The 16988-nt window shown below is 40.1% G+C and overlaps 1 protein-coding gene across 1 annotated transcript; it reads right to left on the minus strand.

Annotated features, from left to right (window-relative positions):
* Window positions 1-12013: 12013 nt before the first annotated feature.
* Window positions 12014-16590, minus strand: rps27.2 (ribosomal protein S27, isoform 2). The gene is made up of 4 exons (XM_054782142.1): window positions 16543-16590; window positions 15953-16061; window positions 15524-15634; window positions 12014-13684 (listed from the first exon to the last, which is right to left on the minus strand). Exons 1-4 carry the CDS (start codon window positions 16546-16548, stop codon window positions 13656-13658), a joined length of 255 nt encoding a protein of 84 aa, XP_054638117.1. The 5' UTR covers window positions 16549-16590; the 3' UTR covers window positions 12014-13655.
* Window positions 16591-16988: the final 398 nt, after the last annotated feature.

A 16988-nucleotide genomic window follows, 5' to 3' on the forward strand; every position in this document is an offset into this window, starting at 1 on the left:
CTGCCAGGTGATAAAGGAGTGTATCCATGCTCTGTCTTCTTTGCTCTGTCAGTGGTCAGGCGTTGGGTTGCATTGTGCAGGGGTTTATGCAGCTTTCAGACCTGCATTGCAAGGTGGAGCAGAGGGGGAGCTCCACTCCTGCAGCGGATACTTCACTTTGTTCACCTGCTGACCGCTGGCAGGCCTTTCAATCTCCTTAAAATGTTGTTCCAGGCTAGTCTGGAAAGAGAACCTCCTCTTCTCCTGCCAGATCTCCTTTAACAGCATACGGAACCCATGGCCCCTCTAGCATTCAAGAGCATTCAGTCATCTTTATCCTTAATGATGGTCGCCACAGATGACAGCCAATATTGGTGGGTGTGTCTTCTCTCGTTGAGCTTTTGATGTTTATTTTCACTTTCCTTTTCTTTGGCACACTGTCGCTGGGAGAGATTATGATCAAAATACAGAGAGATGATCTTGCAAGATTAAAATGTAACGATATTTCTCATTTGGAATCACTACTATGAGTGATCATACAGCAATATAGAAGTGGCACATTAAGTGCTTTACACCCACTAAAAACCTTGCAATCCAACCTACCTTGGTGTTCCCAGCACCAGTGTCAGCGAGCAAAGTGTGGCTGCACTTCTGATTGTGCTGAAGAACCGCCATGTAACGCAGGTCTGAAAGCTGCATATAAACCCCTTCACAGTGCAACCCAACACCTGACCAGTGAGAAGGCCAAGAAGGTAGAGCTTGGACACACTCCTCCATCACCCGGTAGCACCTCACCTTCCCGGTGAAACACGCAAGAGTGTCCAAAATGTGGCTCAGGGGCTATCTGTGGATCGTGGCTCATTGCAGAAATAACATAAACCCCCAAAAAAGTGGAAAAATTGACCAAAAGGCATAATGGAACTACAAAAAGCTAAGATGTTGATAATAATAAAATGTTAAAAAATAATATTTGTCTGTAAATGTTGTTTTGTTAATAATTATACATATCAAAGGGGCTGCCCTGGACAGCTAGGTAGAATGAGGGAGGAATGATATAATTTTACTTAATTGATCCAAAAATGTCAGGTGAGAAGCACTGCCATCCAGCAGAAACTCGGAGTACAACCGTTGTTCCTTCGCATTGAGAGGAGCCAGATGCGGTGGCTCCCGTAACGCCTCCTCAGGGTGGTGTTCAGGGCACGTGCGACGTGTAGTAGGCCTCGAGGAAGACCCAGGACAGGTTGGAGAGACTATGTCTCTCAAATGGCCTGGGAAGGCCTCGGGATCCACCAGTAGGAGCTGGACGAACTAACCGGGGAGAGGGAAGTCTGGGTTTCCCTGCTTAGGCTGCTGTACCTGCAATCCAACCTCAGATAAGCGGTAGAAGATGGATGGATGGATGGATGGATGGATGGATGGATGGATGGATGGATGGATGGATGGATGGATGGATGGTGCAAAAATGATTATTTATTGACTAGAAATAATGTATCTTGTTTCATCTAAATATGCCAGCGACACATACTGGCAGGCAGAACAATTAAATGCTCGTCCACTAGATGGCAGAAGGTACATAAATTAGCTATCTGAACACATTTATAAACACAATTATGTGTCATATCTAATAAAACTGTATATCTCATTAATAACGAATGAATTTTGTTTTTACTAAATACTGAGGGCAAATAAAAACAAGCTACAGGAGATAATGGAGCGCCCTGTTCTAAGTAGTGCCATAAACATGAACTTCATTCATAGCAGTTCTGACGTCCTGCTTCCTGTTTCCTTGGCAACCACAGTCAGCAACACATGCAGATCTGTACAAGAATGTGCACGTGTTCAAATGTGTACGTGTGTTGGTGATGCCTGTGCACATGTTGTGTGGTTGTCTGGGTGCAAAGACGAGGGTGGGCAGGTCAAAGCAAGACGAAACAAGGGATAATGATTCGGAAGACAACACACACACACACACACATGCTGTCACTCAATGGCAGCTTTGAGTAAACACAATCAAAGCAGGACCATCATCTTCCCCCGAAGGCTTTATTCTTCCTACATATCTCCATCACTGCTCGTATTGTTCTTGGTTCAAATTGTTGACTATTTTATGGAATTTTCTGCTCACCCAAGATTGTGTTTACCCTCTCATGGTCAGACTCAATTCATTTTGCCTTGAAACATGACTGAAGTTAGCTTTAACTGGTTATATTTTAAAGTTTTCTTCCCCTGTCCCACTCAACACATGATGTAGATTGTATTACAGTGGAACCTGCTAAGCCAGGCCCGTTTATGTCGACAGTCGGTCTATGTCTGGGGTGTCCAAACTTTTTCCAGCAAGGGCAACAATAGTGAAAAATAAAAGGAGGCAAGAGTCACTTGGATCTTTTGTAAGCAGGTATGCTAAGAAGTTATATATACAGTGGTAGCTCGGTTAACGTCCGCCCTGGTTAGCGCATTATTCGGTTAACATCCAAAATTTTGGTTAAAATTTTGCCTTGGCTTGCGTTCACCCGCTTGTTTAGCGTCCAAAATATCGTCCGGTTTGTTTACCCCGCCATCTTGGCTCACGTGCCAAAGACAAAATCTCCTGACAGTTGCATTGTGGGCCATACTCTGTGTTGTCGCTCTGCTGCCGCCTATCTGCCGTCTCTTGCAGTGCATGCTGTTCCCCACAGAGGCGGAGCCACCGTGGCACACCGGCAGCTCAGTCGGGCCCCTGGCCTTCTTAAGCGGGTTGTTTGCTATAGCTCGTTGCCAGATTGTTCCCTGCTCCTCGCCTGCTTCCTGTATTACTATACCTACCTTATCGTGTGTTTAACTCTTTGGTCAACCTTACCTGTACTGTGAGTATACCTGTGCTTTCTCCCTGCCTGGCAGTGGCACATTAGTACTCTCACTAATGCTACCTACCTGCTCGGTTTTCAGCAGCGCTTTTAGTTTGCGACCACTTTTTCTAGCAGCGCTTTTTGTAATCCTTTTTCTGTGGCGGGGACTGGTATTTTGTGTTGGACTCATTACCTTTTGCTATTCTTGTACTTTGTCTTTTTTACTCCTGTGGAGGACATTCTTTGTAATAAACACCTTTTTTGTTACCACGGAGCATCTCCTCTCTCTGCATCACGGGATGCCCACAATACTGCTCGAGCCAATCGTGACAGTCTATTAACCCGGTGGCACATCAAGGGTGACACTCAGTGTTTCTGCCTGTCTCATTTTACATCCATAACACTCATTTCTGGTTCCAACAACAAAAAAGCATTTAACTTCGCATGTTCACCACATTCTATGTCAAACATAGCACCTCCGACATCACTGGTTTTTGTTTTTTGTGTTTTTACATTTTCTCTATTAGATACAAGATACATATTTATTGGTTCTATAACTTTGATATTTAGTTTGATATATATTTTACATTTTTGCAAATTGTGGTTGCATCAGAATGATGTGTTTATTTTGTGTTATTTTGTTAATTGATGGTTTTGTGGAGGGGGTTCCAACTAAACTAGGTAAAAGTGATGTTAAATGTTCAGTTGTCCATTCATTTGTCATTATTTTTGCATTATTTCCTGCATGTAAAACTATAATTATTGTCTATAAAATGTGGTTTGTGTTAATATATTTGGGTGTCTGGAAAGGATTCATTAGATTTACATTATTTTCTATGGGAAAATTTGCTTTGGTTAGAGTCTGTTTCGGTTTAAGTTGAACCTTCGGGAACGAATTAATGGCTAATAAGCCACCACTGGATTTTATGAAAAAAACGCAAGTCGGTGTTGTGATCCAGGTGAAAAGGCGTATTATCAGTATCAACTTCACTTTTTGCTCTTTTTTTCCCATTTTAGCTTTTTTTTTTTAATTTTCCAAATAATTCCGCTTTCTTTTTAAATAATAATTGTAAATTTTCTTCTTGTAATATTATGACTCAATTCTATTATTTATTATATTATTTATTCTATGTTGTTTTTCAGAATATTAGGACTTAAAAATAACGGCTTTTTTTATATTTCAACATTATGCTACTAAAATTAGATTATTTTTCCTCATAACAGTATGTTATTCTCGACTTTTTCTCACTATCGAGGGAAAGGCTTCTTGAGACGTCTGTACTTCTGTGAAGAAGGTGTCGGACGTTTCGCTGCTCATCCGAAGAGATTCGTCAGCGAACTAATAAGTGCTGGTAGCCTAGGACTTAAATACAGTAAGAGTGGGCGGAATTGGTGTGCCACACCCTCCTCCTATTGGTTCCTTACACTAAGCCTGGGTGGAGTAGTGGTATAATCCTCTCCTGCTATTAGCACCTCCGATAAAAGGGAAGTGTCGCTCCCTGAGTTGGGTATGAACGACTTTGATACTGGGTCGTTAGCATCTATTGTTCTGGCTCGGCCCTGGCTCCACCTCATTTGCAAGACTAAGAGCTGTGGGTTTTTCTCACTATATTCCAGCTTTTTTTCTCATAATATTTGGACTTTATTCTTCTTATTATTATAATTTTTCCTGTAGTTTTTTTTTTATTATTTGTTGTTAAATTATATTTTTAGAATGTGCCGCGTCCAATAAAAAACGGCCAATCCGAGGGATGTCCACCTAAACAGGTTCCGCTGTACTGCGTAGGGTCTTTAAATCTGTAGTAGTCGCCTCTTAATATGGAAGTATGGAGTGGAGGAAGAATCACGATGCTTTATTTCACGAGTGCAAGGGAACAGAAGCCCTCATTTAAGGGCTTGAAGAGGATAGAATGATGCTTTCCAGCGATTCTCTTCATTATAGCCCATTAGGGATATACTGTACAATAAGGAGATGTCACTGTTTAATCACTGGAGCAATCCAGACATCCCATTAGGAATTCCAGAGAAAGCTAGGATGTTAGTATAGTCACTCATCAAATAACTGGCTGATCGTTTTCTAAACACTTACACCACAGCACTTACTGAGCATTAAAATCTCACACATCATATCCGCACTGCAGTGCAGAAAATCCATAAATGTTTAATGCCAGCTCAGAAAAAGACTGGCCACTAGCCCAGTGTTTGTGAAGTAGTGGGGTGGGGGTGGGGGGTGCGGGTGCGGGTGAACTTTCAGGGGGGGCGTGAGAGGCAGGGAGGACTTTCAGTATTAGTGCAGACCTGCCAACATGTATGAATTTATTGTACTCAGCATGCAATTGGACTACTGGATATGCTTGTATGCGTCAGTGCTCTCCACTTTGGTTGCATTTTGCTGGTTTCAGTTTCCAGTTCAGTCTGTACAGTACAGATAAATAAAGAGATATGAGCAGTTTCTCGATACTATTTCAAATCGGGGGGGACATTTCTCTCTCCTGGGGGGCGTGATGGAAAATAATTGAGAACCACCATTTACACACCCATATTTAAATGGGCACAACAATAACAACATAATAACCTTAGTAATAATAATCCCAATAATAACACGGGCTACTGTGGCGGCCGTAATCCACTCAGCTCTCAACTCGGAACTCCCAGAACAACACAACATGCACGAGCACAAGTCTTATTTTTGTCTGAAATGGCTTGGTTTTTTTATTATTAAGTAATAGGAGTGTAAAGGTGACTGCAGGGGTGTTATTTCATGTCTAGAGGGCTCTGTTAAAAAACATATTTAGAAAGTCAAAGTTGGTTTTCTAGGCTCCAACTACAAAAATTTACTTATCACAGTCAGGTCTGGAAGCAATTAACTGCAATAATTGAGGGATTACTGTGTATGCAACCCACCCCCTCGCAATTTTTTTTCACCCAGTGTGGCCCACAAGTCAAAAAGTTTGCCCAACCCTGGTCTATACAAACTAGGGGTGTCGCGAGATTAAAACGTGATGAGACTTTTCATCGTGATAGTAAATTAACTAATTCAATGCCTAAGATGTATTTTAAGTTTTTATCATCCTGGACACCCGATCCCAACAATGCATTTATACGTCTTTTACGTTTTTTTGCGCGAGAGGCAAAAAGAGGTGATACAACTCTCCACTAATGCATTTCACTTCAGAGCAATTTTAAACCATACAAACGGCCACAAGGTGGCAGAGGTGCATTTGATAAGAGCTCGGCAGGGATCATAGATGGAAAAAACACACATGACAGGAAGGAGGAAGTGGGAGAACGTGGAGGAGTATTGTAAGGAAATTTTAACGCATGCACATGCACACACACGCGTACGCGCACAAGCGTGCACATGCATAGTTCAGTTCCAAATGTCAAATAAATGTCCTATGCTGGAGCCTATCCCAGCTGACTTTGGACTGGTCGCCAGCCAATCGCAGGGCACATACAAACAACAAACCATTCACACTCACATTCATACTTATGGACAATTAAGAGTCGGCAATTAACCTAACCTTTTGGAACGTGGGAGTACCCGCCCGCATGGAGAACATGCAAACTCCACACAGAGAGCGCAGGGTTGAACCCAGGTCTTCCCAGTCTCCTGACTGTGTGGCCAACATGTTAACCACTCTGCCAAGCATGAAAATTGTAAATAGTTCATGGTGTTATATTTGCAAATAAATTGTTATTTTAATGTTGGTATAGTTGTTTAGATGTTTGAGCTGTCACAAAGGCTAAACATATTTGTGTGCGTCAAAGTGAAAGTTTTTACAAAATGCTTGTTTTCTCCCTTTTCTAGTTAGGAACTGATATTTTCCTGAAACTTATCTACGTTCTACTGCTGATTACTAAAGAACGGAAAAAGGGAGAAACAAACGTTTTTTTTCTGATGAAAGACGGGAGTCTAATCTTTCTTTTGGTAGGTTGGTTAGGTTTGGTTTGGTTTAGTTTATTTGAACATGAAGGTTCCAATGGAATACATCTCATGAATCATTCTTTGACAGTTCCACATGTCCAAAAGGAGTAGGAAGAAACAAAGCTTATTTAATCCTACCCCCCATCCATTCTACATCTAGTACAGTACATATTATTGACTTCCTGCATTCCATGTCATGTTTTCTGTGATAGTCAGGATAATACATAATAGGTAACGGTAAGACCCCCCCCCCAAATAAGAATAAATAAATAAATAAATAAATATTTGGAATGTGCTCATCTCTGTACATTGTTTGAGTTCATTGTTCAATCCGTTCCATAATTTAATTCCACATACAGAAATGCTGTGGCTTTTCAGCGTTGTTCTCGCATAAAAATATTTTAAGTTTAATTTTCCTCTAAGATCAAATTTCTCCTCTCTGACTGAGAAATACTTTATGAGGTTTTTAGGTAACGAGTTGTTATTAACTTTATGCATTATTCTAGCGGTTTGAAAGTGTACTAAATGTGCAAATTTTAATATCTGTGATTTTAAAAATAAAGGGTTTGTATGTTCTCCATACTTGGCATTATGAATTATCCTCACAGATCTTTTTTGCAGTACAGTGAGTGAGTGAAGATTGCTTTTATAATTATTACCCCATATCTCCACACAATACGTTAGATATGGTAATACTAAGGAACAGGAAAGAGTGTGGAGTGATTTTTGATCAAGAACATATTTTGCTTTATTCAATATAGAAATATTTCTCGCCACCTTTTGTTGTATATATTTAATATCAGATTTCCAACTCATTTTTTAATCTATTATAACCCCAAGGAATTTATATTTTTCCACTTTTTCAATATCCACTCTGTTTATTTGTATTTGATCGTACGTATCTCCTCTGCTATTTCCAAATAACATTATTTTAGTTTTACTTAAGTTCAAGGATAATCTGTTCCTGTCAAACCATGATTTTAATATGACCTTTTCATCCTTGACCTTTTTAATGAGTTCTTGTGTGCTTTCACCAGAACAGAAAGCGGTGGTATCATCTGCGAATAAGACCAATTTTATGTCCTATGTTACTTTACAAATGTCATTGATGTACAAATTAAACAGTTTTGGTCCCAATATGGACCCCTGGGGTACTCCACACGTGGTGTATAAACTCCCAGATGTGTATTCTCCTAGCTTTACAAATTGTTTCCTCTTTGCTAGGTAGCTTTTAACCCTTTTAACCCTTTTAACAGAGAGAGACCTCATCAGGCTGTGACCTTCAGCATTTACTGCATCGGTTTGTAGCTGAGTGTGAATCTTCTGGGATGAGACTCAGCACCTCCAAAAGGCCATGGTTCTCAGTTGGCAAACTTGGATTGCACCCTCCAGCTTGGGAGTGAGGTCTTGCCACAGGTGGAGGAGTTTAAGTATCTCGGGGTCTCGTTCACGTGTGAGGGAAGGTTGGAGCGCGAGGTGGACAGGTGGATCAGCACAGCGACTGCAGTAATCCGGTCATGGTGAAGAGAGAACTGAGCTGGAAGACAAAGCTCTCAATTTACCAGTCGATCTATGGGTAGTGACCGAAGGAATCGCAGATACAAGTGGCTGAAATTAGTTTTTTCCGTAGGGTGGCTGGACTCACCCTATGAGCTCCTTCACATCGAGAGGAGCCAGTTGAGGTGGCTCGGGCATCAAGTCCGGATGCCTCGTGGACGCCAAAAAAACAACATATTAGCATCAGGACAGTCCTTGAAATGGAAAACCCCTGGCTGCTCTAGGCTGTCTCCTGCTCGCCCCCGTATCCTCCTCCAGAAGACCGGGGGGGCACAAACTCAGAGGCCCTGTTTCATACATAATAAGACATGACAAAGGGCTTTATATGTGGAAGGACACAAAAACATCAGATGCAGAGGTGGGATTGTGCCTGTGTGTACTACTCAGAGGACTTCCAGGTACTGTCAGTAGTAGGAGTCCTGTCAGCTCAGGAAGAGGCGCACAAGTCCCCAGCGGCATCATTAAAAATAACCCATCATCTTTTCCCTTCAAGTCATTTCAAGTGGTCTGAAAAATAGGTCAATTAAAAACCTCTGCTCCCTCTACTTCCACTGGTACGGCCCCCTGCATGTGTAGGGGAGCTGGATAGTGTGTGCGGATAGCGTTGCCATGGAGATGATGGTGATGATAAGTATCTGTATGTCCCGCTAGCGATAGCAACCACCGAGCTAAGTGCATCATCTCCAATGAGCTACTAATTTGAAGCTACTTGTCTTTTACAAGCACCAGATGTTTTGTTCCAGTCGAGTCTTCGCCTCATTAGTCACTTAGAAGCTGATTGGACAGTTGCATCCATTAGGACGCAATTAGATCAACAAGTCAAAGAAAAGCAGATGGCATTTATTGTCTGCTTTGATGTTCTTTGATCTTCTTTTCGTGAGTAAATGATAAAAGTGCCTATTTTAGTCACAAGGCACCCTTGCAGAAAACAGTAAAAGGTGAGACATCTTCCTGCATGCTTTGAATGGGAGAAACTAGCCCCATCTGGTGGACAAATCTAAACATAACAAAATAGAAAACCAATGGGACATTTTCAGTGGGAAAATCAGACTGTCCAACACTGCCAAAAGGACTTGAAAAAGAAAGAATGACACATTATGGCCTGAGGTGTATCGGATGAACCTGCTTCGCTGTAACCCCAAAAAATGAATAATGTATCTGTTTCTATGGTCAGTGTATGTTGTGAGCCTCCATCCATCCATCTTTGACTGCTTATCCGAGGTTGGGACAATTTGGCCAACACGCTGGCGTACGTCGAATAAGTTATGTGTAAGTTTTGTATACGTTAACAGCACGCGGAAGCACGCCGGCATACGTCTAAGTCGTCCAAAAATTTTGTGCCTGCATAAAACTTTTCGACGTATGTCAACGTATGATTCATACGTCCCGCATCCGCGGGCAATAAGTTATGCGATCATTGACGCCCGTTCACACACGTTATTTGTAAGTTACGTACAAGTCAAAATACGTCAACATACCTTGAGACAGAACTGTCTTCTTGGCGAGGGGAGATGGACATGGAGGCTTTCATTTGCAGGTAAGTTTGCAGCTTGACCAGTAGAGGGCACTGTGACACTGGGAATGGAACTAACATTTATTTTTTATTTTTTTGCGCTTTGTCTGAGAGAAACAATGCACGTTTTAATCAAGCATTATTGATCACGTCAACATAAAGCGCACTCACATTCATACCTATGGACGATTATTACCATTCCACACACGAGTCTTACTCACGGTAGATAACAACAAACAAGACACTACCAACGAATAATGCAGAATAACTGACAACTATGTGAGCTCTAAACATGTAACTTAGCGGCTATTTTCAAAAACAGCACAGCAAAGCACGCTGGGAAACAGGAAGCGCTTTAAGAGCGCTGAAAGTGAATACAAGGAAATGTACTTCATAAAACGGCTTTCTACAAAGAAATTTAAGTTAATGCCTTTCGTTTATACATTCACACACGCACTACTATACTTGGCAAACAGTTAGGCACTAAAAACAATGTATTTGATCTTCTCAGATGGCTAAGATAACGTTATTGATAATTCATATTACTCCAGCTATAGAGCACAAAGTACGGCCGAAAAAACATATACAGTATATATACAGTGTATATGTATATATATATATAGTAGTTTTAATGCAATAAAATACATATAAATATATAAAGTATAAAATAAAATATATAAATTAAGAACATGAAAGCTATCAATCAAAATAATAATCAGCAAATTCATGTATTTGAAACAATACCCCTTTAACTAAAAATTAATTAAATCTTTCCAAAAATATCATAAATCAAGGCACAAGAAACAAATGTAATGTAATACATTAATTATCTACTATTATCTAGTTGGACAATATCGGCATATCGGTTTTCGGCAAAAAAGCCAATAGCGAGCGTCCCTAATTATTATATGTGTTTTAAGGCTGTAAAACCCCTCACCATACACTTTATACACTTTTCTCAGACAGGCATTAACATTTTATCACATTTATCTTGTTTAAACAAATTCAAATTTTGTTTGAATTTTAATGATCAATCTACTAAGTCGGACACAAGAAATTATCAAGTGACTCACATGTATGCATTCCGTGTTTCATCCTCTCATGTAAGTAAGTAAGGTACATGTAAGTCTGGTTCCAATGAAGTCAGTGCCTCAGTGTTGGAAATTTCAGATCTTTTTAGAAATCTGTTTCTTTTGGACGAGCTCACTAAAAAGTTTTTTGTTGTTTTATTAGGTTATTAAGGGTTACCAAATCATGTGTATTGTATAAAATGAATTACTCATATAAAAAATACATGATATCAAATGTTAATTTTTTAAATTGATGTATTTAAACCTCAATGAACAGCTGCAATATATATATATAAAATATATAATGTTATATTATAAAATAGAAAAAAAGATCCATCTCAATCGACATATTAGGTCAAAATAGGTCAAATCTGTTCATGCAAATTTCTCATGAACGAATCGGCTCTAAGAGCACCACTGGGTGTTTAAGCATGCCCCTCCCCATGCTAAGTGTGGACACAGAGACGCCGCCACACGTCTTGACTAATGACGTTAGCCTTTAACAGAAAAAAAGGCCAGGGTAAAATTAATCGGCTCCCAATGACGCAAGCCGACTCCTGTCGCTCATTTCAAAGAGCCGACTCTTGGAGCCGATTTGTTTGTGACTGACACATCACTCTCGTGCCCAGCTCCCCATTCATGGACATCACTGCAGGTCACAGACGAAGACAGTTGGAGATAACTACACTGGTGGAGCTACAATAATCCCTCGTTTATCATGGGTTAGTAGATTCCAGACTCGATTGTGATAAGTGAATTTTTGCGAAGTAGGCTTCCTTATTTACAAATGGAATATTTTCATAGTTATAGAATAGAATACCTGTTTACAATCTTCTAAAAACGTTTTAGTATTATTGGAGCCCTCTAAACATGAAATAACACCCCTATATTCACCTTTACACTCATATTACACAATATAGTGGACATAACAGAAAAATAAGACGTATTAGACATACATAAAACATAAGAGACTCACGCATGCTTCCTGCGGTGGCTATTGTCACACCAATGTAACGTCATACTGGCTGGATGACACCACATCAGCACGGCTGTAAATTAGTCAGCCTTTTTATCTGAAATAGTCATCAGGGACTGTTTTTCTACAGGCAAACGCCCAAAAGTACGCCGGAGGATTAGGGCCACACTGGAAAAAAAAAATCGGAGATTTTGAGATTAATGTCGTTATGAGAGTAAAGTCGTAAATTTCCGAGAATAAAGTGGTAATATTGAGCGGCATACGTGTCAGAGTGAAAACAGAGCATAGCTCTTCAAAAAGGAAGGAAGCTTTCCTCTTGCTTCAAGGCAAGCTTTTATTTATAACGTGGCAGCAAAACAGAGCAGTTGAGCACAGATAAGCATGTCTAGCCCCTCTCACTTCCGCCTTCGTTACCCCACCACCTCCACATGCCCAAGGGCAAAGGTCACATAAATTCCTCCTTTTCATAGCTGTCTCAGGCAATGCCTGTAACAAAGTTACTAGTTTTTTCTCCTAAATTTACCACTTTAGTCTCGTAATGAGTTTTTCTCGTAAATTTAAGAATTTGTCATAAATTTACAACTTTATTCTTGAAATCTGAAATTATTTTAATTTATTTTAATTTTTAACAGGCACTATGAAAAGGGGACACTTATGTGACATTTGGCAAAAGTAATATTACCACTTTTCTCAAAAATTTACGATTTTTTCTTGAAATCGCAGATACTGCGTCATATAAAATACAACATGACCAGTTCAACACTTAGTTCTCGTCTCCGGACTTATTTCCTAAAAGTTAGCTAACCCAGCCTGCAGAACGTCTGCCCCCCATAGCACACACTCGCTAAACAGCAGCTCAGAACTACAATACACTGCTCACTACAGCAACATTACTGACACCTAGTGACCACTGTAGAATACTACAGTTCACATCTTTAAATGCATCTTCTGAATGCTTTGTATTTATACTTGGCCACTTGTATGCTTAATAATGTATACTTTAAGCCAAGAATACAATAAATGTGTTTAAATATGCACATTTGTCAACAAAGAACAGGCAGCATTGGAAAGCATCCCAGCTTTTCAGCACAATATGATGGGCAATACAATTAAATATTACACACACATTTTACCTGCAAAATATTCAAGCAATACTTACAAATGTGCACTGGGTGCCGGCTTCACTCTACAATCTACCTGTACCGTCACAGAAGGGCTACTTTGGATGCACCACTGTATTATGAACACTGAATGGACAACTTTATTCAGGATTTATTTGTAAAATTTGGTCATTAAACATGGCACACACATACACAAAAAGTAATTATAGCAACAATTAACAGCATAAATTGTTTTTAGTAAATTGGATTCCTCTCACACATTACAGCTAATGATTTTGTGCAACTTTATAAAAACTTTTCATTAGAAGCAAACATTCACAAGCAAAAAATATCAATTAAGCGAACGCACATTAGGATTTATACAGATTTATACACAAGGCATAGAATTGTAATTAGCAAATTAAGCCACAGTGTGTCACCATTCCTTGAAATGGTTCAGATCTGTTAATTATTAAGAACATGTGCTGTGCTTTTGTGTCTTTCCCTGATAGATCAGTACACCTTGATTTAATTCATCTCATGCAGGAAACAAACCTACTGGGTTTATCGTAAGAGAATATATTGATTTGTGTGGCAGAAAGGTCCCTTTATCTGCATAATGCTTGGCTAGACTAGCATCACATTCTTTCATGCTCCCCACTCCTTCCCCGTTGGCGTCGTTACCAACTCCGTCGCTCATATCCAAGTTAGTGTTGTTTCCTCCGGAATGAACATCCTGGGAAGACATGGACAAAGACGTCACATTTTGCTGGTCCTTTTCTAGTCTTGATATTTAATGTGTATTATGCAAGCTTGTGGTTATTAACTGGCAGGAGGAGCAAATCACTACGTGCATACGCAGTACCACACGTTCATGGTGTGCGTTCATACGTCTGCTCCCACACCAGCGTGCTGGGGCCAGGTAAGTGGTAAGCAGTGCTCACGCAAGTCAAAACAAACCAGACTTTAATGTCAAATGTGCCCAAGCACAGCACAGATTGTCCTCTTGCGAGTGTGCCCTCATTCTATCTACCCAGCTCCAATGCACTCTCTCTCACCCGTGGGGTGGGCAGAAGGTCCACTTGCCATGACAGGCAGGATAAGGAGGACAAAAAGTGGGCAGGTCGCTCGATTACTACCACTTGACCTGTGGGCTGTCCGACAGTGTGCACACACATTTCGGAGCGCTTTTATCTAGCTCACAACTTACACACCACAATCCTGGACCTATTCCCTCCGCTCCCCTTTCTGTTTGCCCTCATAAATGTCGTGTCTTGTTTGTGCTCGCAGCAGAGTGTGTGGAAACGCATCGCTGATGATGAATTTCCATCACAGCTGCAAGAATCAATGTCTGCCTTAGTTGACACCCTGTTCACGACAAAGGCGCTGATAGGGCAACACAAAGGCAATGATTTAAGACTCAGATGGATTCGGTATGGATTGGTTGTGTCACGCTGGCCAAAACACCAAAGTAGCAGATTGAAAAGCTTCAGACTCAGGCAAAGACTTCATTCCTTTGAAAGGTTGTCCAATTTGGATTTTATTGTGTTGAGCGGTCCCTTGGAAGTCCCAGTAACTGCTATAAAAACAAAATAGATTAACATTTTTGAATACTTTTTTACTCAAATCTCTCAAATCAACTTTTGTTCTAATGAAAAATACCAAACATGTAATTAGTTTTCTCCTTTGAAACCTCTAAATGCCCATTTGATTCAATGATGGTGCTGTTTTTGCTTTGGAAAATACATACAAAATGAGTTATTTCCTATATAATAAATGTTAGGGAGGCGGGCTCTAAGTCAAAGATCAGGCTTAACTGAACATAAGATTAGTAATAACATTGATTTTGATGCTGTTTTGTTCAGTTTTTTTTGCAGGGTGAGTTTCAATCTACCCTATGAAGTCCCATTGACTTCCATTATAAACACCATTTTTCAACAAATTGTAATTACACAATATAAAACATGCATATTGTGAAAAATGAGGCTCATAACAGAAATCAATGGGACTTGTTTGTCCTCTTGGAATCCCAAGAGGATAAGAAATTTGCCCTGGGAGTCTGGTTGACCTAGGACAAATTTTTATTTTAGATTATTCATGGCAAAAACCATCTTAGGAAAAATCATATGGAGTAACAACCAAAGTAGTGAGCAAAAAAGCCAAAAAATAAATAAATGAAACATGTCAAGCATGAATAACATTGCCTACAAATATGATATACTTAAGTATATCGATATAAATGCGATCACGTGATTTTTCATGGAAATCGGCCGATACTGATCGGTGGCCGATCGACCGAAGCATCCCTAGTTATTATGAATGTGCCCGTTACCAGCATGTATACACTGTAAAACCATAAAACCTTGTTGGAGGTGTTTTAATAACAGGCTTTGTAAGCAGCATAGATGTCTGCCATTACGTGCAATAATTACCTGTCTCACTTTAGCCGATTTTTATATCTTTCAAAAGCACAGAAAAGAGAAAGACGTGTGTTCGAGTCTTGCATAAGGATGTGAGGATGATGGGCAAAATTCCACCCCCAAAAAGTGCGGTTTTCCTTTAAAACATCCCATACCTTCTGTAAGGCGAGCTTTTCCCCCCGTAGGCTGGCAGAGGACTGTGGAGCAGCCGACACACAACACCACAGTCTGTGCGTGACTGAACACGGTGGTGATCTTGTAGCAACCTGCAACACAAAATCAAACATGGCATAAAAAAAAAAGGTACTACACTGTTGGTTTGCTTGTGTGCTTGTGGCGGCACTTGTAAAGGAGCCACGTCAAACTCATTTTTGATGGCAGCCACAAGATTAATGTGCGCCTTGTTTGACACCCTCATCACGACGGGGATAAATGAGAGGGCAACACATAAAGGCAAGATGAAAATGACAGTAAACCTACAATCAACACTACTTATACACTATATGAATTAAAAATTAAACTAAACTTCAATTAAAGATTAAAAATACATACACTGTATCAATCATCTGTAAGGTTGAACAAACCTGGACATTTGACATCCATAAAATATGAATTTGGGCACTGGACGAGACGTTTCTTCTTGTGTCTCCTCTTCTCCTCCTCAGGGCTGGGATGCAACAGATCCTTTGCAAGCTGAAAAATAAAGCACATACAATTGTTAAAATGTATGCCGAAATGCACAAAATATCTGGTGTAAATTATACACATCAGCAGTATCGACATGTCAACGAGGCCGTAAATGTAAAAATACGCGTAAACTTGAGGTAGTTTGGTAGATCCTAAATTTCAATCCACAATTGTCATTGGTCTTTAAAAGAATGTTCGCCTCTGTTGTCCCTATCGTTATGTTTAGGATCATGAGGAGGCGCGATATCGATCCGTTAAATAAATCACTCGATTGTGTTACAAGTCTCTCATGCAACGTGGGCTGCTTTGTTGTCCACGTGTTACGCCATATTGCGTCCTTTCTCTGCGATTTACTCCCACATGTCGCGCGCGGCAACTCGATGACAACGCAAAAAAACAATACATCTTTACGCCAAATCAAATTATGTTCCACTTCGGACACTTTTAAACGACGTATTCGCACTTATGCGGACGTAACGGTACTTACAGGCATGTCTGAGCTTGTTTGGAGTCTCACCGGAAAAAGACGCGTCGATGACCTGTCGGAAGTTGCGAGCTGATGACACCTCCCCCTGTCACGTTACCCGGAAATACAGTTCTTAAATGCTACTTGTTTAATCATTTCTGTTTAACTGTTTAATACTTATAACACACTAACTGATAGAAAATAATGAACGTACTTGTTTATACAAAGTAACTGTCACACGGAGCTGTCAAACATTTATGTCTTCGAGGCAGATTTTATTTTCGCAAATCCAGAGTGATGTCAGATTATTCTATTCACTTGGTTTACTCGGAACTAAAAATGTTGTATAACTCACTTTAAGAGGATAAGGAAAGATGGGAAGGCCATGAAAACCTCCGACATTGTAAAGAACATTGTAAAAGCAATTTCCATCAGACATGCGATGATGACGCTTTCTTTTCTTTTTA

The sequence above is a fragment of the Dunckerocampus dactyliophorus genome, chromosome 7 (genome assembly GCF_027744805.1).
Source record: "Dunckerocampus dactyliophorus isolate RoL2022-P2 chromosome 7, RoL_Ddac_1.1, whole genome shotgun sequence".
NCBI classification, from domain to species: Eukaryota; Metazoa; Chordata; class Actinopteri; order Syngnathiformes; family Syngnathidae; genus Dunckerocampus; species Dunckerocampus dactyliophorus.

What these genes read in the sequence shown, in the direction of transcription:
- rps27.2 (XM_054782142.1), bottom strand. An exon ending in TATGGATGTCAAATGTCCAG is followed by an intron (nt 15,635 to 15,952) that starts GTTTGTTCAACC and finishes TTTGTGTTGCAG; the next exon opens with GTTGCTACAAGATCACCACC. An exon ending in AAAAGCTCGCCTTACAGAAG is followed by an intron (nt 13,685 to 15,523) that starts GTATGGGATGTT and finishes ATGTCTTCCCAG; the next exon opens with GATGTTCATTCCGGAGGAAA.